General features: G+C 49.9%; 1 protein-coding gene across 1 annotated transcript; it reads left to right on the top strand.

Annotated features, from left to right (window-relative positions):
* The first annotated feature begins 2,616 nt into the window (after positions 1-2,616).
* Positions 2,617-13,850, top strand: LOC118260403 (potassium voltage-gated channel subfamily A member 3-like). The gene is made up of 2 exons (XM_035570601.1): positions 2,617-6,158; positions 13,562-13,850. The coding sequence occupies exon 1, from the start codon at positions 2,779-2,781 to the stop codon at positions 4,513-4,515; it is 1,737 nt and encodes a 578-aa protein (XP_035426494.1). The 5' UTR covers positions 2,617-2,778; the 3' UTR covers positions 4,516-6,158; positions 13,562-13,850.
* The last annotated feature ends 10,410 nt before the right edge of the window (positions 13,851-24,260 follow it).

The following is a 24,260-nucleotide window of genomic DNA, read 5'->3' as shown; positions in this document are numbered from 1 at the left end:
CATTAAACAGAAAAGCCACAGCCTGGAGGAGCGTTTAATGCTGCACTTTGCAGGAAAGCAATGGGGAGACTGCAGAGATGTCCCTTCCCCTGGGCTTTTATCAGCACTGGTTGTCCTGGACCCAAACTGACCCCACGCCTCTGCAACCATGCTCAAATCTCCTGGTTTGGGACACAACCTGGGCTGCTTGACCAACTGTGGGCTTGGTGCTGTGCCTGTGTGCAACCCCCCCCCTCGGGGATGCCTGCAGGGCTGGCGGTGCTGTCACTCCAGCTGTAGTAAGCTGCTGGCCTGGCTGAGCTTAATTAGATTTGACAGGATTAGGTGGAAGCAGCGAGGAAGAACGAGGGCCAGGCGGCCATGCAGTGCCTTGGGCCATTGGGCTGGAGCCCCCCAGAATTCTTTGAGCCAGGTGATGCTGGACCAGAGCTGCCCAGAGCTGAGGGATTAATGTCTGCTGCTGCGCTGCAGCTGATGGGGGGACCGCTCCGTCCTCCGCCTGGTTCTAAGGGAAGGGCTTTTCCCAGCAGCATCCTGAAGGTACATGGCTCTCTCGATAGGGCTGGCACTGATTTCCAAAGAATTTACCCCCAGCTGAGATCCAGAGTAAACTGTTGCAATTACAGACGTTATGCCTTGTTGCCTCAAGCCTTTTGTCATCACTAAATGTTTATGGTATAAAGCAGCCTTGTTTGTTTGTCTTTGACCAGATGACAGTGATTTATTGGCAGAAATCCTAGCAGAGGAAAGAGATGAGCCAGACAACTCTGTAAGTGCTACACATGTATGCAGGGAGCAGATGATGGCTGTTGCATGATCATGAAACCTGCAGAGAGCAGTGCCTAGGTCTCGGATACGAAGGGTTGTTTCCAGGATTTTTTCCCATACTCTAAACAGTAATGGCACTTCAAGGGTTAAAGATGCCATGGAGCTCGGTTTCCTGCTTTGTCCCATGTGATGCTGTGTGGAATGGGAGGGATGCTTTGCTGGAAGCATGTTGCTGATTAGCATTGTTAATTGCCATAGGAATAATGGGGGAGCAAGGCCGGAAGCCTGTTGCCCTAGCTCCCTCATCCTGGGCGACACTCAGCCGTGAACAGCACAGGACTCAAAAAAGGGGCTTAAAGCTGAGGGGGTGGTGACAAGAAACGCGTGTCCAAGGCCAGGGCAGGGTGACATGGCCTGCAGATGAGTGTCCCTGCATGTGGCTGTCTTACAACGGCCATGCTGAGCTGCTGCCCCGCTGCCGGTGTGAAAAACGCAGCGCCAGGGCAGTGCTGCCGCTGGTGGTGGGTGGTTGGCCACGCACCACATCCAGGAGCTTCCTCTGGGCCAGACACCTCGCTGAGGCTGACAGTGGGGTACCTCCATGACATCTTCTGCCTGGGGGCTTGTAACTCCCTCTCAGACCTGTCAGCAGAAAGGGGAAGGCAGGCTGGGCTTGCTCAGATCTGTTTCCATGTCTAGTACAGACTCGGCTCCTACAGCAATATTTATTGCTGTTTTCCCCCATGGGTTTGTATATTTTGTACAGCTTGTTTCTAATTTAAAGTATAAATAAGTTTGATCTTTTCATCTGTTTCTCTCCCTACCTTCTGGAGGCTGTGCTTGTTAAAAATAACCACGGCGAGGAGCTGAAGCAGGGCTGCTGGCGGGGTTTTCGCCTCCTCCGTGGCGGGGCTCCTGCGGGAGTGGCAGCATGGTGGCCCTTCGTGCACAGCCCCGGCCCGCGCAGTCACAGCAATGGCCTGAATTCCTGCAGCCTCACCTGGCATGTGGCTGGGGTGCAAGTGCTTCTGGGGAGCCATCAAGGGGGCTTGGGAAAATGGGGAACCAGGGTGGAGGAGCAGGGTGCAAGGACTGTGGGGGGTGTCCCTCTGTGCATGTGTCGTGGGGATGCTGCAGTTGCCAGCACAAAGTACCTGCGGAGGGGGCTTCCTCCTTAAAAAAAAATCCCGTTTGACCAAAGCTGAACTATTTGCAAAAGAGATCATTTGAAGCAAGAAAAAAATTGAAAGCCTTAAGCTCTCTTGCAGGAAAGTCTGAAATGCAGACTGGGGTTCAGAGTGAAACTGCCTTTGTCGAGGTGGCTCAGCTTCACTTTGCCATTGATTTTGTTGTGGGGATGCACATGTACACATGCAAGTATGTGCATGCACAGACAGGCTCACACATGTGTGTGTACACATACTTGTGTGCATACATGCACACATGCATGTACAAACGTGCGAACAAGCACACATGCATGCACACATGCATGCACACACCCACACTTACATACATGCACACACACAGGCAAACGTGTGCACACGTACTTTTGCACACACACACCCTTGCACACGCACACAAGTACACACACGCACCCGCACCCCTCCTCCCCCCCCGCTCTCTGCCCTGCGCGCCCCCAGCCAGCGCCAGCTCCGCGCCCGCTCCCAGCCCCGCGACGCCCCCCGGCGCCCCCCGGCCAAGGCGCCGACTCCCTCCAGGCCGTGCCCGAGCCGTGTCCGAGGGGCTCCCCGGGTCGGGGGGGCAGTGCGGCGGAGGGGTGTCTGCGGGGCAGGGCCGGGGGGTGCTCTGGCGGCTGAGCGAGGCGGTGCCAGGGCTGGGGGCGGATTTTTTGAGAGCAGCCTCGGCTGCTCAGAGCCGCGGCGGCCGCCGGAGGAGCGGGGCGGCTGCTTCTGCCTCTGCCTGGAGGAGGAGGAGGAGGAGGAGGAAGAAGAGGCTCCGACCGCCGCCTCTCCCTCCCGCCCCCCCTTTCCCCTTCCGCCCCATACCTTTATGGACGAGCGCCGGAGCTTGCTCCACTCTCCGGCAGCTTCTTCCGCCGGCCGGCCGCCGAGCAGCAGCCACCACAACCTGGGCTACACCGAGCAGCCGCCCCCCGCCGCCCCCCGGCCCCACGAGGAGGAAGAGGGCGAGGAGGCGGAGGAAGGCAGCATGACCGTGGTGGGGGGGGGCGGCGGCGGAGACCCCCTGCTGGAGGAGCCGCAGCATCCGCACCCTTTGCTGGGGGGGGACCGCTACGACCACCCTCCGCCTCCGGCCGCCGGCCCCACCGGTCACCCCGCGGGCAGCGGGGAGCACGAGTGCTGCGAGCGGGTGGTGATCAACATCTCCGGGCTACGGTTCGAGACCCAGCTCAAGACACTGGCGCAGTTCCCTGAGACGCTGCTGGGAGACCCCCGCAAGAGGATGCGCTACTTCGACCCCCTCCGCAACGAGTATTTTTTTGACCGCAACCGGCCCAGCTTCGACGCCATCCTCTATTACTACCAGTCAGGTGGGCGCATCCGGCGGCCTGTCAACGTCCCCATTGATATCTTCTCTGAGGAGATTCGCTTCTACCAGCTGGGGGAGGAGGCCATGGAGAAGTTCCGAGAGGATGAAGGTTTCATTCGGGAGGAGCAGCGGCCACTCCCAGACAAGGAGTTTCAGCGCCAGGTGTGGCTGCTTTTTGAATATCCCGAGAGCTCTGGGCCAGCCCGAGGCATTGCCATCGTCTCTGTCCTGGTCATCCTTATCTCCATCGTCATCTTCTGTTTGGAGACCCTGCCTGAATTCAGGGATGACCACGACTATGAGGGAACTGGGGGGCCCTTCGGGACAGGCGGTGGCCCTCTCCCACCTGATGTCTTCACCAACTCCTCGTCCTCAGCCACTTCCATGGTGTCATCCTTCACTGACCCTTTCTTTGTGGTGGAGACTTTGTGCATCATCTGGTTCTCCTTTGAGCTGCTGGTCCGCTTCTTTGCCTGCCCCAGCAAGGCCACCTTCTCCAAGAACATCATGAACATCATTGACATTGTGGCCATTATCCCCTACTTCATCACGCTGGGCACTGAGCTGGCAGAGAGGCAAGGCAATGGCCAGCAAGCCATGTCCCTGGCCATCCTCCGAGTCATCCGCTTGGTGCGGGTCTTCAGGATCTTCAAGCTCTCCCGACACTCCAAGGGGCTGCAGATCCTGGGGCAGACCCTCAAAGCCAGCATGAGGGAGCTGGGCTTGCTCATCTTCTTCCTCTTCATCGGCGTCATCCTCTTCTCCAGTGCTGTCTACTTCGCAGAAGCTGATGACCCCAGTTCAGGTTTCAGTAGCATCCCTGATGCCTTCTGGTGGGCGGTGGTGACCATGACCACAGTGGGCTACGGGGACATGCACCCCATCACCATCGGGGGCAAGATTGTGGGGTCTCTGTGTGCCATCGCGGGGGTGCTAACCATCGCTCTGCCCGTGCCCGTGATAGTCTCCAACTTCAACTATTTCTACCACCGGGAGACAGAAGGTGAGGAGCAAGCCCAGTACATGCATGTTGGGAGCTGCCAGCACCTCTCGTCTACCGAGGAGATGAGGAAGGCACGCAGCAATTCCACCCTCAGCAAGTCCGAGTACATGGTGATAGAGGAGGGGGGAATCAACCACAGTGCATTCAAACAGGCTGCCTTTAAGACAGGGAACTGCACAACCACAAACAATCCCAACTGTGTGAATATCAAAAAGATCTTTACGGATGTTTAAAAACAAAACAAAACAACAGCAAAACCTGAGGATGTGGTAAAAAATAATAAATGCAAAGTGACTGTGTACTTGGTGTTGTGTGGAACATGCACCATCGTCAGTCTGTGTATGCCCTTGTTTTTATACATTTATTTTTTTAGATCTTTCCTTTCTAAAGATCTTAAAGGGATTTAAATTTCTCTGAAGAAAAGAGGACAGCTAACAGTTAAAGAGGTGGAAGATGAAGACAAAGCACTCTCACTGATGAAGCAGGTGTTTGTTCTGCAACATGTTGCAGGGCTGCTTTTGTTTTCTTGCTTTTGGGGACATCTTGCTTTGCTTCTGATTTTTTTCCCCCCTTCCCTACAGGCAGCGTGGAGCCGATTTCCCTTCCATCACATAAGCTCACTTGTTGGATTAGCAGCCCTGGATTGGGTGGGGAGACGAGGAAAACATGTTGCAGAGCACACTGTAAGGGGGCTGGGAGGAAACAACCATTTAATTTTGCAGAGAGTCTCTGTTACCACATTGTTAAATGGTGCTTAATATTGAAACATGTGGTGTGCCATTACGGGCACATCACAGATTCCCTTTCCTCCCCCACTAGATCATTTATGAAATTCTAATCTGGTCAGAGACCAAGTGCAATCAGTTCTGACTTAAATACAAAAAACAAAACGAAACAAAACCCACTAATTTTCTATTCTTAATTCCCTTCCCCTGCAGCACTATGGCATTATTCCATCCAGCATAAAATTTGTGGCCGCGCAGCTGGTCTGTGTGCTCTGGGGGGAGGCAAAAGGCAAAATTGAATGGTTATGGTGTGCGGGGAGCGATGCCGGCGAGGACCAGAAGATGCCAGCTCTGTGATGGGCTCCTTGCTGTGGCCGTGCAGCCTCAGACCCACCAAGCTGGACAAAAAGGGATATTTACACCTTTTTGCAATGCATTTGGGAGAGATACAGCTGCTTATCGCAAGAAGATTAGAGTGGCGAACACGCCTTCCAACGGAAGTCACTAATTTGGACTGGAGTGATGCAGTTGCCATGGCGACTCTAGTTTCCTGGGAAACCCCAAAAGGTTGTCATGGCATCCTTTCTCCCATCCCCCTTGGTTGTCGTCGTTCCTGCAAAAACCCTTCCAGATGGTTCCAGCCCTGCCATCCCGCAGGATACTGTGTCTCTGCACCTCGCAGGGCACCTGTCCCTGCATCCCCATCCTGTTGCTGCACCCCCTTCTGCACCGTGTCCCCATGAACCAAACACCCACCTGTAGGCAATAAGCACACCCCAAAACTCCCCTCTTCCTCCCAGAGGAGTTCACACCTTGGCGATGAAATCTGGGAGCCGAGCCTCGTACTGCAGACACTAGCAGCCGCTTGGACATAGCAGCAGCGGTGCTGCACCACCAGGAAAGAACCGTGCTTGCCCCACGCTATATGAAACCCCGAGGCTCCCCCAAAGCATCCTCCAAGGGCAAGAATGGCCCCGAGCAGCCAGCGGGAAAGCTCAGCTGGGAAAGCGTGGCAGCCTTTGGAAACAAGGGGGACAAATGCAGATCTATTAAGAGCAGGATTGAAAAGTAACCCAAACCCCGCCAGGGAAAGCGTGCCTCCTTCATCATTCCGTGCACACCAGGGGCCACAGGACATCTGATGGGATCAGGTGAGCTTTGAATGGGGTAGAGATTTTTTGCAATTTAAGGTAACATTGCTTTTGGGAACAAACCTCATGTTTTCCACTGCTTGGTTTTGTTTTCCAGCTCCCCCTGTTGCCTTCATGCATTTTTGTGCATGTCAGGTAAATGGAATACCATCCTATGGCTCCTCTGATTATATTTGCTTTCCACTTTGCTTTTTAGTGCTGCACAGTGAGTTCTAGGCAGGCAGGCGCTGAAGGAAAGCTGTGCTGCTTTTGTGAAGCGGCATTTCTTCAATTCTGCACAAAAAGTAGTTATTTGCAGAATTTTGGTGTTTCAGGCTGGTCCCTGTGGTAGAAGCAAGCTTATGGGGCTGGCAGGGCACAGGGCCTGGAGTGGCTTTGAGCACCTGGTCCCCAGCTGTGCTCTATTTCACTGGCTTTGGGGCTGAGAGCAAAGAGACTCCTTGCAGGCGGTGAAGTGCACAGGAATGCCAGCAAATTCCTCCTTCAATAAAGAACAATTTGACCCTAACCCGTGCAAGTCATGCATTTTCCTAAGGTATGGAAAGGGGGATTTGTTCTGAGAGAGACTGGCCACATTGAAATTGAAGTTTAGCTGGGACTTTAAAAGACCCAGATGTTACAAGGGTCAGGACAGTTTGTAACATATAACACTCTTCCTTAGCCCCAGTGTCCTCACCAGTTAATAAAACGTTAATAACCAAGGAAAACATCAAAGCAGCTTCTTAGCTAATGGTATGTGACAGCTTTATTGGAACTGTGGTAGTTTTCCCCGGCTGAGGATCTGCTCAAACCATCTTTATTAGGGGGATGCTCCACAGCATTGCAGGAGGTGACAGTCCTGGCATCCTTCATCCCGACAGCTTCCCAGGGAGCACTGATGTACATGAGGCTTTCTCGAATACCCCCAAGCACCTTTTTCCCAGGCTGCTGGCAGGCTGAGATGTCGTTTCTTGCTATAAGCTCTCACTTTTATTGTTATTAAAGCCTTTCCACATGCCTGTTTCTAAAAGGAGGATTTGAGTTTAAAAGCAGTGGAAACACTCCCCCTTGGGAGAGCTCACCAATGAGTTTTGCTTCTGCATTTTTTGCTGTGGCAGCTGCACAGAAACCACATGTTTGCCTGGAACTGGCAGCATACAATTTTCAGTTTCAATGCCATCTAAAATAAGCAGAAACTTTGCTGGTTGTTCGTTTGCTTTCCTGTCTAATCCCCGCCTTATTTCGTGGGGCAGAATAGCTTAAAACGGATTTTATTGTCAGTTAGAGATGCTATATCAGGGAGATGGTAAGGAAGCCACTTCATCCGCTGTAGTTGTTAAAGCACGGAATGGCATTGCTGAAAAACATCAAAGCACTGCTGCTCCATCTTTAAGATATGCACAGAAATTGGAGATGTAGTAGCAAGCAGAAAAACAGGGATATCCCTGCTATACTCTGCCCCATTTCTGTCTGCTCCTTCCCTCTGTGCTGTCAGTGTCTTGCTGGGTACCGTACGGTGAGAGAAACACTTCGTGCTGTTGCATGGTCTGACGCTCCTCTGAAAGCGGCTGCTGAGCGTGTCCTGGCAGGAATTGGAAGGAGTGCTGTGAGACTGCTCCCTTCACAGCCAGCCGGTTATTGGGCTTCCTGTGCTGTCTTGCAATGTGCCTCCTCTTCAGTTTTAGGACTGTTTTAACCACGACCTGGGAGCCAACAGTGAGCCCCAGTCTTTGCAGGCTGTGAAGGAACTAATTTATCTGGACACCGAGCATGCCCAAGGCAAGACACAGGGCTTGGATGGCACAGCTCGCTGCGTTGAGTGGAGAAAAGTCATTGCCCAGGGCTCCTGGCTGACATTTAGGGTCCCTGCCTCCCCAGACACTTTTTGGTCCTGAATGCCACCCTGGAACAGGGTCAGCATTGCCTTTGGTGCAGGGGGGCACAAGGGACATGCAGCAACCCCTTGCCTGGCCCCTCTGCTTGGTACTTTGATGTTCTCACTTTTTTCTCCTGCTTATTTACCCATTTTTTGTGTGTTTTCAGGCCTGCATTCTTCTAAAAAGGTTCTGTTGCTCTCCAGCCCAATAGATGCTCTCCAGGTACTAGTGGAGAGAGGACAGGATCTGTCCCGCCCAGGTGGGGACACATAGGAGGTCCAGGGGATATCTCTGCTCCAGGAGGGCCCGATTTCTTTCCAGGCGATTGTTGCTGCTCCATTACTTGACAAAAGGGACAAAAGAAACTGTTTTTTCTTTGTCATCACCAGTTTATGGGCTGTTTAGCGGAGATGAAGGGCAGACCAGCAGCTTCCCCAGCAGAAGGAAAGGAGCCATCAGGAGCTCGTCCGCTGCCAAGGGGTCTCTCCTGGCAGAGCAGGGCAAGGTCTCTTGTGGCAGTTTGTGCTTGTGGATAGCATTCTGCATGAAATCTGTTTAATTGTGTAGTTTGGAGCCCTCTTTCTGCCAAGCTTTTAAAATATGCATATCTGTGTAAGAGCACATGGAGGCTCCCATCCCAGCCGGATGCAAGGCACTGCCTTCTTCCCTATTTCGGTGCTTTAACAAGTGATCTCTGGGCAGGCTGCAAACCTGAAAATGAAAACAGACATATAGGATTTAACCACGAAGCATTCTACCCTTCAATCTCGTGCACTGCGTGTACTGGGAAGGAATGTTCAGTCTGTGGTACACACCTGCGTCCTTGTGCCAAGGCAATCAGGTGGGCGCAGGCAAATAGGGTTTTTCTGGGTGCGGATGTTCCCTGGTGCAGGGAACTGCACCTTCATTGGGGGTGGGGGTTGGAGGGGAGTGTTAGAATATTTTGTAGGAGTGGTGATTTAGGGCTTTCTTAGGGCACAAATAGGACTGGTGTGGAGCTCTGATGAACAGCAGAGCCATTGCACAGTGTGGGGCACATTTGCTCCCGGGAGAGCACTGCAGAGCAGCCCCAGCAATGGCCCCACTGCGGGCAGCTCCTATGCTGTACACTCCCGATTCTGCTGTGACCAAGCCCTGGACACAATCGAGACCTTTTACTTCTGCATTTGGCTTCCTGAGCAGGAAAATGAGTAATGGCGCCTCCGTCAATGCGATATTCATCCCACCTAACAGGACGCGTGTTTGCTGCTCTGTGCTTGGAAGGCGTCAGGGCAGCTGTGCTCCTGCTCTTTGTCACTGGGAGAAAGCAAATCATATTTTTTGCTCATGAGAACCATCCGCCATATGGAAAAAGGATGGGTGCGGGGTCCCATGCTGCTCTTTCAGATGGAGCCATGTTATCCCTGCTGCTGGCAAAACTCATCCAAAAATGCTCTGAGAAAATCCTCTGTGAACCCCCTGCTTACTTTTCCCTCCACAAACAAGGCACTGCTTTTTGCACCTCGCAAGTTTCAGGAATCCATCCGTGTCTCGTTACTCACAGAGCCTGACTATTCAGTGCTGAGGATGCTCTGCAGCAGGACAGGGAAACCTTCATGCATGAATGTCCCTGCAGGGCACCATCAGTTTTCCTCTTCTTATGAAGCAGGACATGCGCCAGTAAATTAAAACCTGTCTGCTATCTCGTTCAGCTTGTCACTGTGGTTGGGAGCAGCTAAAATACTTCCTGATAGCTGCTCTTCACCTGCTCATAACAGGAATAATGTTTGCCCAGACAAGCTGGCAAATGCAAAGACCCCTGGATAAGCGATGCAAACGGCAGCATGTGCTGCTGGGTTTGTTCGGTAATGATTCATTTCCTTGCGACTTGTAATTCAGATGCTTTTCCGAGTACAGCTATGCTTTGTCATGTCTGTTGCATTTGTTGCGCTTCATTTTTAGCATCTTTACACATACTGTGTGGGAAGACTTGATTTGGATGTGCGGCTCACACAACTACATCAGCCACTGGCTATCTCTGCTCTGGCTGTCAAGGAAGCAGAGTGCATTTGGCTTTATTTTGATGCTGACCAGCACCAGCTGTTCTGCTTGCTTCTTCCATAGCGGATAGATATGGAAAATCCTTTTGCGTTGTGTCATGGTTTGATCAGCTGCGGCAGCACTGAGGGCTCAGCTCCAGGGGGAGAGCAGGGCTCCTGTAGCAGCACCTTTGTTCAGGATCTTGCTCTCGTGAGCACCCAAAGGCTGTAATGGAGCACAGAAAGGATGAACGTGCACTTTGCAAAGCATTTTTGCATTTCTAAAGAGATGTATTTGCTGTTTGGCTAGGCGGTAGAAAAAAATGAGCTTAGTACACTGCAGTGTGGATGTTGATGCTGTGCTGTTTTGCAGCTGGTCCATGAAAAATGGCTTCACTGTGGTGCGGACCTGGAGTATGAGCGAGGCCTGGGCTGTGTTTGCTCCTGGCCTGCTGGGTGTTTTTTTGGGCAGGTCAAGTCCTCTGGCTTCAGTTTCCCTTACCTGTAAAATGACACTGAGTGACTTTGCTTAATGTTTGGAAATGCAGCAGTGAAATGTGACGTGGAAGGAAGAGGCAGTTTTAGAGCAAGAAGTAAGAAATCACCCAAAGACTTCATGGTTTTCAGCTTACTTGAAGGTTACAGACTATGCAGACCCCCCAAAACTCATGAACTGAGGTGATTTCCCCCATCTGGAGCAAAGCCCAGTTTTTAACCATGCTTCCCAGGGACACCAGCTCTGCACTATGGCTCCCCTTCCCATTTCCTTTGGTTTCTTCACTCCACATCTTTGCACTTGCATTTCCATCCCTATGCTCCATTTCTCCCAAAATCTCTGTGCATTTGTAGTCAAAATTCTCTTCTCCCTCCTTGCTGGTCTCTGCATCCATTTCACAACTCAGTAATGATTTGGACCTTGGGCTGTCACAGCAGGACAAAAATGCGTAACCCAGGACTTTGGGTTAAACATGAACCTGTGTGCTGTAAATTCAGACTTGGATGTTCATCTCCTGGGACTGTCTCAAAGTGACCAAACCTTTCAGCAATGTCTCTCTCATTCTGGCTACAAAATGTGCTGATCTGGGAAAGCAAAGCATACACAAGGAGAAGCAAAAAGTTATTGCAGCTTGGGTTCAGCTGCTTTGTGAGGTGTCCTGCAAATTGGCTTTATTGCTCCATTTTCTTAACCAAGATGTCATGCAGCTCCCTTACAGGAAAATATTACGATAGCACTTACCTTTATCAGCCATTCTTGGAGCTCAGTAAGAAGAGCTATCAAGTTAATGTGATTAGATCTGTTTTCCCCAAACCTGCATTAATTGTTATCAATTACATCCTGCATTTTAATTCTGTATTCAAAGCCTCAGCCATTCCAGTGTGTTATTTGGGATCAGAGAAAGACAGACAGACCCATCCTTTTGCAGGTCACTTTGTTTATCCCTTAAAAAGTTGGCCCAACAGGAGCTATTTTCCAGTCCTGGACTCCCCCCAGGTCCAGGACTCAAGAAATACTCAATGCACGCAATCTTGCGAGCTGCTTCACCAGCTCCAACCTCTTGGATACAAGTTATTTGGCTTCACCTTTTGAAAAACATCTAGTTTCCGTGGCTGCTGTTTAATATCCTCTTTTTCTGTTGGAGTAGGGAGGATTTCATCACCCTTGTATGCTGGGAATACATCTGCACCCCTTCAGGAATCAGAGCACCACCATCTATTGAATGCTCCTGACTTCTCACTCCCACTACTCTTCTAGCTGAATTTGGTGAAATAACATTATTCTTAGGCTGAGGATTTGGGGTTTCTGTCTTCAAGGGCAGGGATACATCCTGGAAAGACACTGGGGTACCCAAAAGTGCTGGATTGGGCTGGGTCAAGAAAGCTGGGCTCTGCTTGCATTTGTGTCCCTTGCTCTCCGTCCCGGTTCAGCTCACTACGTGCCGAGGTGTCTGTCTCAGCACTCGGGAAGTGCCTGGTGAAACGGCTCCTGCCTCAGCAAGCTTTGCTGTGCTGTAGCCCCTGGGGCTGAGCACGTGCCTGGAGTGTGCCCTTGTGCACCTAGTACTGGGTGTGCAGAGCTCACGCTCTGCCATCCCTCTTCAGTCAAATGAAGGGCATCTCCCAAGCTGCGGCCGTTCTGGCTGAGCACTCAGAGTAAGGCTTCGTTTGGGTTGTATTTGTGTAACCCTCCAGCCATGCTGGGGGATCCCAGCGGTGTTACCACAGATCCTCAGGAAAGCAGGAGTGCTTCCCTGCTGGAAGGGGGGGGTGGGCTGTAACCCCCCCTGTTAAAGGCCAAACCCCAGTTCATGTTCACCACATGACTTGCCTTTCTGGCACAGCAGGATAAGTGGGTGCTTGGGCAGCTGCCTGCCCTGAGACCCTTACAAGGAGCTCTAAGCCCTGCTGCAAGCATATTTCCCCAAATACCGTGCTGCTTTGCAAGGCATATTTGCTTCCTGTGGGAAATCCCACCTCCCTCTTTCCTCTCCCTGCTCTCATCGCCCATGGCATCCAACGAGCATGTCTGGCATGGATCCTGTCCTGCCTTGCCTATCTCCAGCCTGCCTCTCCCCTGGGGAAAAGCAGGCTCCTTTTGGGGAAGGGCTTGGTGGCTGAGCTGGGACCACTGGGTCTGCGTTCGTTAGCACTCGGCTCTGACCCGTTAACGCAGATCCTTCCCATGGCTGTCTCATCACCAGCTGCTAACGAAGCACCCGGCTCATGTAATCTGATTTGGTGGTAGTGCTCATCTTATTAGTGCACACCACACGCTGGTTTTAATATAGTTAATGAACCTCTCTATAGGAAACTTTACTAATTCCCACTTGAAAAATCACCATGAAGGAGGTAGAATTCAGGACCCATTCGGTGTGTAAGGCCTGTGAACCTGCAACACCCTCTAAAAATGGGGCTGTGTCCCATCCATGGGCGGGCAGAGCGATGCTCCCATTGCTGGGCTATGGACTGAAAGCAGAGGACAAATTTTCAGAAGATGAGAGTAATGCAGGCAATGGAATAAAGTTTTTATGTCAGGTTGGATCTCGGAGGGCTCAGCCTGTAGTTTGGGAGCAAGATCAGCCCCTGCTCCTGCATCCCCTTTGCTGATCTCAGCAAATCTGCACCAGATTTATGAGCTCAACCAGTTGCTTAATACCACGTAAATCATATCAAGTCGTCACAAACCCAGCTTGATTAAGATAAAAAAGTTATAAGGAAAACCCACTTCATGCTTATTATTTTGGATTGGATTTGGAACTTGTCATTAATGTGAGATAAGAGTTAATAATTGAAATACGTTTAATGAATCTTTTTCTAGCTTTAGCTCTCTTTAGACTGTGTTGCATTTAGTCCGTTAAGCAATTTTAATTAGCAAATTTTGACTTTTCATTTGTGAGGAATGAGGATATGGAGTTGTCCGAGGGGACCAATGTGCAAGATCTATTCCACTTTGCCTTGAAAAAATAACGATGTGTTGCTTGTTTTCAAAGCCAGGCTGTGCATAAAAACTGTTGTTTGATCTGCCCAACAGATAACAGAAGCTTCGAATTTAAGAGCTTCAGGACTGTGTTGAAGAATAGAACACCTCAAAGGAAATCACACGCATCCCAGCCTCGACTGATGGAAGGTCCGTCGTCCTGCACCCCAACATGTTAAACATTTGCTATGTTATCCGTGTCTTCTAACACAAGTGCATTATGTACCAGGGATCATCTTTTCAGCTGGAAGATTATTTTCAGATCATGTGCAATATGACGAAACTGAACAAAGCCAGAAAAAAGGCAGAGGGGAGGTGGAAATCATTTGGACATTATTTCATTAAAAAAAAATAAAAAAAAAATGAAAGATTAAGTAACCAGAAAGGAAATGTTAAGCAGAGCTGCTAATAAGCAGTCCAAATATTTTGCTTGGGGTGGGAGGGAAATGGGGAAAATTCAGTTGCTCACAGTGTTCCCTTTCCAATGACACAGGCTTTTTTCAGCAGTAGGAAGTGAATAAGTTCAGTACTATTTTTCTGACTTTCCTCTATACACTCTTTATAAGTAGGAATGTGCCACACCAAAGCTGTGATTTGCTTTAAGTCCTCATAATGCACCAGGAAAGTCCCATCTCTACCGACATTGAGGAAAATCATGTCAGACAGTCCACGAGTTGTGCCTTGCTTTCAGAAACTCTGTGAAAAAAAGAAGGAAAGACAGTTTTCCACGGCTGGAATAGCTGAAAAACCCAATCCTGAGTTGTCATGCCCTACTTCATTTCATGAGAGCTCATGTACCTGTCTCTGCTCCTACACAGTACTTTGGTCCCAAGTGAATATTATAGTATTTTATTCCTAATACTATAATAAAAGGGAAATGCATCACTGCTCTGCCCACCACTGGTTTATTTTTCACACTGGTGTTTTTTTGCTCAGCTGGCTTCCCCTGTGGGCTGTCCACTGTGAAGCTGTCAAAACTGGACGGTTCATAACCTCAGTGCATTTTCTAGGACAGTATGGGTAAGCATCAGCCTGGCTCAAGAGGAAAAATGGTCTGCAGAGGCACAATGCAAGCAGCAAAGGGGTAGATGCTCTCTCTTGCTTCTGACTCTTGCTTCATCCACCTCCCCAGCTCCATCTGCACGCTGCTGCCATCCCAGCTTTGAGGCTAAAACATGCCCAGCGCATGCTCCGTTGCAGAAGCAGGGCAATACTTGCAGAACGTTGGATTTCTGTGTGAAACTAATGTTGGTGGGATTGAGCTGGGCACAAGAACCTCTGCACCTGCACTACAATACCTCTCCAGGGATGAGAAAGATTCTTGTAGCTGCTGCAAAAGCAAGTCACTCATCAGGGCTGGCCCATGTGAAATGAACTGGCTCATTCTGAAGCAGAAGATGCACAAGGGGAGGCAATGGGAGCCCAAATGGGAGCATGTGTGAAGTAGACTCTTGAGTCCATGCTTGCTTCGTGTTCATGCCCAGAGGCAGCTTCAAGGTTCCTGCTCCATCATGGAGGGTGACAGCAAAACCTGGCTTTCCTGGGCTGCATCCACCAACGTGCTGGGAGCTGAGCTGTTCACCCACATTTCAAACAAGACCCTGGGCATGGACGGGGAATATCCACGGGAGATGTGTGGGATGCTCTGGGTCACAGCCCAAGTGAGGATGCTTTTAAAAATAAACATCTACCTGGAAGAAAGGCTCTGAAGGGGGAAAGCTCAGGGGAACACCCATGGCAAAGCAACCGTCTGTCTGCACCACATCTTCTTGCAGCAGAGCTTTGAAGACAAACGAAGCCCAGGTGTGCTTCTGAGCTGTCTTCTGGGACTGGGAAGGCTCTGGACTTGTCTGTACTTCAGCAGCAGACGTTGTCCTCATTTCTGGCTAAGCCCTGCATGCAAACTTCAACCAAAGTTAGAATTGAGAAATTCCCTCCACTGCGGGGAGTTGATGTGGTTCTCAAAGGGAAGTGTTGACTTTGGTGAGGTCATGTTTATTTATTAATTTAAAAACAAAACAAAACAATAGCAACAACAAACCACAGCTCATTTTTGGGCTTGAATTCCTCCTCCTGTCATGGCCCCTGCACCCATGGTGGTGGTGGAGCCACAGAAGCAATGCTCTGGGTTCCCAAAACAAAAGTCACTGAAGCTCTGCACAGGTGCAGGACAGGGAAAATGGGCTGGGATGGTGAGCAAAGAAAAAAAGTGAAAAAACAGCAGTGTTAGTCAAAGCTACATCGGTCACCTTGGGGAACTCAGAGCGAGAGTTCATCTGGCCCTTAGTGGGACAGGGTTTCTTGGGTTTGTTTGCATTTATTTCCAGTGTGGTAGGAACCCTGTAGCTGTGGATGCATTGGGAAGCGCCGGTGTGGGTGTGGTGCTGCTGGTACCAGGCTCCACGGTGGCTTCAGCAGCAATGGGGCAGAAGGTGGGCTGAGGGCCGAGGTTGCTGTCAGAAGCCCAGGAGCAGGTCCCTGAGCCCATGAGATGAGCTGGGGGTGCCAGGGAACCATGGCAGTGTAGCTCTCTGAGGTGTGAAATCCATCTGGCAGAAAAGCTCAAATTAAAGCTAATTGGAGCAGTGGCTCTTGTTAGCCTCACCGTTGGCCATGTCCTGCCTGAAGACCAGCCCAAGGGGGCTGGGAGAGGCAGCCCCTCCGCCCCATACATTGCTCTGCCAGCAAATCCCTGAGGATCTGGTGATAACCACAGCATGGCTGCTCTGAGGATGGGCTTGCAGGGATTGTCACCTCATGGCTAACTGTAACTTAACTTGGCACAGATAAAAACCCAATTTCCCAGGTATCCCGGGCATCCGTCCTCGTGCCCTGTAAAGGGGAACTGTGTCCTCTCCCTAGGCTGGTCTGTGCAGCAGTTCCCCTGTACCAAAATTAATGCTTGGACCACAAACGTGTGTCCAGTGTCTGGGGGATGAGCCTGCTTCCTTCACTGTGAGCCCCAAACAACCTAGCAGTGCTCTCTTCCCCACTGCAGAGGATGGAGCTGCCAGCAGGCTCAGGGGAGATGGGCCTGGACTCTATGGGATGATGTCACATCCCAAACTGCTAAATAGCTGCAAAAAAAATTTGCGGTTTCCTCTGCAGCAGAAGGCTTTTGCAGCCTGCTCCTGAGGCTGCAAAGGAGATTGAACAAAAACTTTGGCAAATCTGAAAATATCTTGAGGTGCAAGCACCTTTCTGCCATGCTGGTGGGTTTGAGCTGCAAATAGCCCCAAGTGCTCATGGCAGGACAGATCCAGCATCCCTCAGCAGGTTGTCTGTGTCGCCTGCAGGGCACCAGCACCAGACGAGGTCACACATTGGCAGGAGGAGAGTTGATTTTCTGGACTGCATCACAGCCCCGGCTCTTGGGAAGTCCTTGTCCCAAAGGTGTTAAATTTAGTTTCTTTTGGAACATGAAATAGTAGCCCTTAAAAGGGGGGATAGAATGTATCAGTACAAAAGTTATTTTTATTTTTCACTGGTGTTACAGAGAGTTTTTTTTACGGCATATGTGTGTGTGTGTAATACCCTGTCCAGTTTCAATAGCCACTGTGTTAAAGCGTCTCCCTGTTACGGTTTGAAATGTGTGCTTTGAAGAACAAAGCGACGGGAAGAGCAGAGCCCTTTGACGGGTCAGGTTTGAGCCAGAGCTCCTAAAGCAGAGATGCCCCACGGGTTCTGGCCACTCTTCTTCTTCCATGCAGCCCCAAACCTGCCCAACGGACATCTCAAAGTGATGGAAATTTGCCAAATTTCAGCCTGTTCTTGATATTGTACATAGTGGCTCTGGCAACGAAACCACCATTTGGTAAATGTGTGCTCCATGCTGTTGGATTTCTTTTGCTTGGTTGCTGAACCAGCTAATTGTTAATGTGCTTTATCAAACTAACTGAGAGTTTTATAGTCTTCAACTGTTGGTCCAGTATATTATCTGTGTTGCCACGACTCTGAATATAGTCTTGTGTGTTTTAAAGATAACCATCATGTCAGGAGAGCCATGTTGAAATGCCATTTTGGAAGGGGGGGGTGGGGTGCGGGGGAGAGAGAGGTCTGACTTTGGCAAGGGAAGACAAAAAAAATATATATATCCAGTCAATTAAAAAAAAATATATAAAAAAGAGTGATTTAATGATGGCTGACAGCAAGAAAAAATCCAAAAAAATAGCGTGTATTTATTCCCATAATCATCCTACTGCAGGCTGCTCATCTTTATTCATAGCCCTTCAAAGCTATGTTCAGATGATGAGAACTCATGCATTGTACGTGCTCTTGAGACACTGAACACGTATACATTCCTCCTGCTGTCTGCAGCAAATGCTGCCCACCATCCCTTCTCCCCTTTGATTTTAGGCTGTTATTAAAGTGAACAAGAGCTTTGCTGTGGGGCCCAACCTGGAAGATTTGCAAGGAAGGCCACTAGGATGCTCTAAGCAGCACTGGGAGGGCACTGGAGGGCTCTATCAAACTCCCAAGGGGACAGGGTGGTACTCAAGGCTGTAGGGTTGCATAAAGCCACTAGGATGATGTTCATGCACACCAGCCAAGGGATGTTGTAAGAAACAGGCAAAATTAGAAAGCAAAAGATTTCACAAGGTGTCTCAACTGCTACAAGGATGGTGCTCATGAACGCTCAGGGACACAGTGGATGGAATGGGGCTCAGCAGCATGGCTGGAGAGGGCTTTCAGAAATGATGCACACAGTGCTGTCAGGTTGCTCTGCTTGCTCCCCAAGATTTGGGGAAAAAGTCAGGATTCCTGCAGTACTTGCCTGGCCTCCAGCCTCTCTCCACAGGTGCTGGTGAGAACCCCCAAAAATCAGCCTTTGTGTGCAGATGGCTGTAATTACACACACGGATGTTCTCTGAAACAGATGTTCATGTGCTGCTACCACTACTGAAATCTTTTAAAATTAAGGAATTCATGGGATGGTTTTTCTCTCCCAAAAAAGCTCTGGGAGACAGTGTGCTCCCCACTCTATTGCTTTTCTTTCTGTTACACAGACTCCTCTAGAAGGTTATCCCTTGAGCTGAGATTAAAGCCACATAGTGGCCCCTTTAAATTGCAAAGCTCTGTAATCCTGATGTTTTTGTCTGCCAGCCTCCGATACAGGTAAATTGCCTTTCTTTTTCACACTTTTCTGCCCTCTCCAAGATGACATCATCAGTGCATCTTCAAAAGAAGTGGCCTGAGATGCTGCTGTCCCCATCAGTTGTTTTCCATACCCGTTTTCTCTGACAACTCTGAAGCCAGGCCACTGACACTGTTTCAGATGGATCCTGCAATTTCTGAGGGCGATTTTGGAGAAGAACACCTTACCCAGCATCAGGAAAGTCATTGAAATATCTGGACGTGCACATTGAATTATATTAAGAGAAGTAGCAGTGCCAGGAAATTGCAGACCAGTGCTCGAAATGGGGTGGTTTTAGAGCAAAATGTTGTGTTTGCTGCCATGCCCCTCTTGCTGCCATTAGTGTATGGGGAGGGGGACTTGGCCATTCAAGTTATTCAGGACTTGCAGTGCCAGTAAAGCAGTGCCTAAAAGCTTAATCTGTGTGCACCTAAGATGATGTGTTAGGAAGAAAGTTGCCTTTATTGTTGAGGCTGGAGTATTCCCATGGCTGAATTTAACAACTTTCAAGGAGGTCCCAAAAACATTGCAGGAGAGGGTCGCTGCAGCCTGACTGACTGCAGCCTGACTCCAACACAGGAGGAGGTCCTCATTTATTAATTTCCCATCATTTACTATTCAATTTATTTTCATGGTTTCTTCCTGGGACTGAGATGGCTGGATATAATTTTGACTTTGCTTTCCCTTGTCTGTGTGCACGTCACTGGGCTGTGTGTGATTTGGGTGGTACTGAAAGGTCTCCGTGACTGTTTCAGCAGGAACACATGTGGATATATTTGAACAGTGAAATATTGCCTTGTGAAATTCAGTGCATCAGACTGAAAAACCAAGCAGCCTTCTCTGCAAGGAGGCTAAATCCTGAGTAATCAGGTACCACAGAAACAATGCAATTTTTGACTGGAGACGTAAAGTGCAGTCTTGTTGCTCTGATTTCTTTTTTATTTTGGTTTGGCCAGTGAGCTGTGTTTCACTTGTTTCAACTTGTTCTGTTGATACTGGTCTGATGCTAAAACAAGCCAATGCATCCCGTTGTTCTGGTGACCTCCACTGCGCCATGGGTCTTGTGTTCAGTTACCAGTAAACACGAGTGATTTTTTTTGGTTGCGTGATTTTTTTTACCTGATGTTGAATTTATTTTTTTAATGTTTTTCATTAGAACTTAAAACTGTTATTTCATACACAAAGTTCAATAAAATAGCTAAAACATACCTTGGAGCATGGGGTCAGTGTTCTGCATGTGTAACAAAGGGGTTTGAAAATTAGATGGAGCAGAGGGGAGACATTCAGGTTACAAAGAGTGGGGCAAGGATAAGGTCTGAGATACATTCCCTGGACGAACTCACGACTCATTTTTCATAATGAAATAATCTGAAATTTACTGTGGTTCTCAGGAATAAAATTCACTGTGTTGGAGAAACAAAATCTTGGAGTAAAATCTGAATATTTCCAGCATCCTCACTAGCCTTCTGAAGAGTTGTGCTCTCTTCTTAGAATGATGTCACTCCAGGCAAAGACTTGAAATTTTGATTTTAAATGTCACACAAAGGGATGTCACTGGTGATGTTTTGGCAAAGCCAATGCAAGTGGAGGCACTGAACCACTCATCCTAATCGCAGACGGGGATCTCAACAAATGAGGCTTGAAGCTCATATGAAAACATTGACCTTGGCTTTCTACCACGTCTTTGGGCTGCACCCAAAAGCGAGTTTGGCCATGCAATGTAAGAGCTTTTTTAGGTTACCAGTTGTCTTAAAAATATCGAAGAGTGAGAGGGGAATGGAAAAATAAATTATGATTTTACAAGCTGCATTTAATCTGCAGCAGCTGGAAGCAGTCTCACTTCCACACTTGGGCAATCTGCAAGCAATTAGAGACTGGTGGGAAGCGGGCTTCCTGGAACAGTGAAGACCTGGAGACTTTTTGGGTTCTTTTCGCTTTTAAATCACCTGCCTCTGGTATTCACAGATTCAATTTAAAAAGCAAGAGGGCACATTCCTGCTTTGGGGTAAACATCTGGATGCCATAAAGCAAGTAGAGCCATGGCGCAGCTGAAACCCATGCTGAGATTTAGGATGGGTGATGTGAGCCAGGAAAGTGTGGGAAAGGCTGGGTCTGGTTCAGGACCCAAATTGCCAGAGGGGTCCCCTACATCAATTATCAGAGATGGTGTCAGCACGAGTTGAATTGCAGATGCAAACTCTGCTGTGTTGCATCCCAAAACCCAAGGGCCCCTGCAAGAGGGATTTTATTTTACTTCACTGCTGAGCTGGGAATGCGAGGGCTCCTGCAGTCTCTCAGGTTTTTATCCCAAGTGCTGGGTGTTTTTGCAAATCCCATTCTTGACACTGAAACCCTGGCAGACCCTGTACAAGGCTCCAAACTGATGGTCAGGGCTGGGAGCAGAGCAGCAGGATTGGACCAGGGGAACTCAGCAATGAAGGAGAACTTTGAAGTCTTCAGTTTTACAAATCATTGTCTGACCCTGCTGGCCTCCCTGTCTGCATGGAGCGGCACAGGGCTCTCCAGTGGGGTCTGAGCTCTGCCCTCACCTTGCCTGATAGCTTTGACTTCTGCAGTTGTGCAGGATCCTTGAAAAGCAGTGTTCAGCTTTTTTGGTTTTGTGTGGTTTTGCCTTTCTTCACTCTCTTGGTCTGCTGTCAGCACCAGGGCTGCTGGTGAGCTGGGTGGTGGTGGTGGTGGTGGTGATGGTGGTGAGCCAAGCTGATGAGCAAAATCACTTTGTACCAACTTCAGGGCAACTGTTTCCAAATTGTCTCCCAGTGGCTGTTCTGTGTGGGACCAAACCAGTTCCCAGCCAGAGCCAGCAGCAGCAGGAGGTTGAAAGCCAGGAGGAAGCAGCCTCTGTTTGGGGATGCTCAGAGACAGGCCGTGGGTTTAGCAGCCCTTGGTACATCTCCTCCTGCCCTGACGTTGATTTGTTCCTTTCTGTGTCAGCTCCCCTGAGGGCTGTGGTGCTTCTAGCTGCCGGATTCAGTCATTGTGTGGTTAACCAGCGTGGTGCTTAAGCAAGCGTGAAAAACAGGATGTCTTAAAGTATGAGATGTGAAAGGTGGCATGAATACCATCAGCCCAAACATCCTTGGAGAAAGGACAGGACCCATGTCTGGCACGTGCCACCTGGGTTTACATGAAAAGCAGCACAAGGCACTTGCCACAACACCTCTGATGTGCAGAGGGTGATGTGTCCATACCCAAGACATCACAGGACCCAGGGGTGACCCTTGAATTGAGGCACATGCCCAGACATCATGGGTTATGCAGAATTTCCAGTCCACACCACTACTTGGGCTGACGGACTGCATGGAGAAGACCTTGCACCTGAGCTGCAGAGGGTCTGGAGATAGTCGGTGCTGACAGCCAGGTCCCCCAGGCTGGACTTTCTTTACCAGCGTGGCTTTTGCAGGAGCCAGGAGGAACACACAGGCCATGGAAAGGGGCATGGTGTGACAACAGGATGGATGTCCCTGCTTCCTCTGTGGAGGTTATGAAGGGCAGAAGGTAAATGCCACTGTGGCAGTAACACCCCAAGCCAAGCTTGGTGTTCAGGCCTGGGACCTGAAGGTCGGGCAGCTGAACCCCGGCTGCCTCCAGCAGCTTTGCACACTGAAGCTATGTGGGAAACAACTTCATGTGCTGCCTTTACATTTGCTGCTTGGAAATTTCTCTCTGTCTTTTACTTTTTCTGTTATCATTTCTGTAATCATTCACGATGGTTCAGGATTTTAGTGACCTGTGTCATATCCCTTTCCTTCTCTCCGTTTCCCAGCTGGATCATCCAGCTCTCCCAGATGTGACTTTTCCAGGATGCTGGAGTCTTCTTCAGGACACTTCCTCTCTCGCCAAACCATACCTTCCTAAGGACACCTCAGATTTGATACATCACTTCCTATCTTTTAAACAGATGTTAATATCCAAAAAGATTTTCCTTTCTATTCCGACCGGTGAAGCATGGTTTCTTCCTGCAAGGCCTCACTGGCCATCCTTCTTCTGTCAGGTTTACCCATGGGATTGCTAGGATTATCATATCCTGCATGGAAATCTCTGCTTAAGACCATCTGGACCTGGCCATTTGTTACTATTTATTTTCTTGACAGACTCTTGAATTTCTTCTACCCATGCTTCAGCTCAGGGCAGCTCCTCGGACATCACCATGCTCCTCCAGCACCAAGGCTTTAGGCAGTGTTTCTGTATTTTTAATGCGATTGAAGTGCAAAAGTAGAATTCACCTTCTGCTCACCGAGGCAGATGCAGGTGTGCATGTCTCATCAGCAAAAAACGGGATCATGGACAGGATGAAGATGCCAACATATGCAATGGCACAGCTTGATTTGGGAGGAGGTAGCCCCCAGAGATTTCAGTGGTGGTGATCTCAGATTGACCCCTTGTCCTGCATGCCTCAGGGCAGCCTGTCCAGGCAGGCTTTGAAAGGACCTATCTGGAAGCCCCTCCTGTCTGGTGCTCACACCTTGCTCAACTGTGGAAGCCAGTGACAGCGGATGGACTCTGCTTGTCCCAAAGGATATTGTTGATCCTCTTAAACAAGGACCTGGCAGTGGAACAGTGCAGACTGCAGATGCTTCTGGGACCTTTCTGCAGAACAGAAGCTTTTCCTTTATTTCCATACCCCAGAAAATAAATAAATAAATAAATAAATAAATAAAAAATCAAGGGAAATGACAGGATCTGGGCTATGGACCTGAACATAAGCAGCTCTTTCACCAGCTATGTGGCACCCATGGGTGCTTGGTGGCAGCCGGGTGGGTGCAGCTCATTCAGAAAAGTGTGTGCTGAGAGCAGAGGGTGGGGAGGGGGAGCAGGGGAAGCCGGGGCTAAAAATAGCTCTTTTCTAAAGAAGCAGCTGAAAACCTCTTTGAAGACATGAGGGGAGAGGAGGAGGGTTTCCATAGAAACGGGGAAGTCTGTCTCATCACAAAAGAGGGGGTGGGAGAGGAAGAAATAGTAAATACAGCAGCAAGGTGACAGAAGAGGATGCTGCAGGGCAGCGGTGCTCAAGGCAAGGGCAGCTGAGGGTCAGACGAGGCTCTGCCACTGCCCCCTTGGATACGGCACCTCCTCCCCGATGTCCCTGTGGCTGTCACCTCCCTGAACCACCTGGAGCTGCTGGATCAACTGGGGATGGGCCTGCAGGGCCAGGTCAATGTCACTGCGAGGGGACATCCCCAGCATCTCCCAGGAGCAGGGTGACGGTGATAAAATGATGAATTTCTACCTAAGCTCCCTGTTTCTTCTAGGACTTTTCCACCCTGTCATGGCTCTTTCCAGCAGGGACCCCACAGGGACGGAGCCACACTGGTGGCAGGGACATGCAGGTTGGGGCTGGAAGCTGCTGGCTGCTGGCTGCTTAACATGATGTTGGGAACCAAGGCAGAGGGGGCTGGCACAGTGCGGGATTTGGCACGGCTTGTGATCTGGCACGCTCCCCAGTTTGGCACAGCTCATGACCCAGCGTGGCCCCCAGGCTGGCACGGCCCACACTTGGCACGGCTCACCATTTGGCATGGCTCACCACCCGGTAGGGCCGGCAGCTTGGCACAGCCCCTGGTTTGGCAAGGCTCACGGTCTGGCACGGCCTTTAAG

This window comes from Cygnus atratus, chromosome 24, assembly GCF_013377495.2.
Source record: "Cygnus atratus isolate AKBS03 ecotype Queensland, Australia chromosome 24, CAtr_DNAZoo_HiC_assembly, whole genome shotgun sequence".
NCBI classification, from domain to species: Eukaryota; Metazoa; Chordata; class Aves; order Anseriformes; family Anatidae; genus Cygnus; species Cygnus atratus.
This window is presented reverse-complemented; position numbering and strand designations above follow the sequence as displayed.

What these genes read in the sequence shown, in the direction of transcription:
- LOC118260403 (XM_035570601.1), top strand. Translation starts at nt 2,779, where the DNA reads ATGGACGAGCGCCGGAGCTTGCTCCACTCTCCGGCAGCTTCTTCCGCC.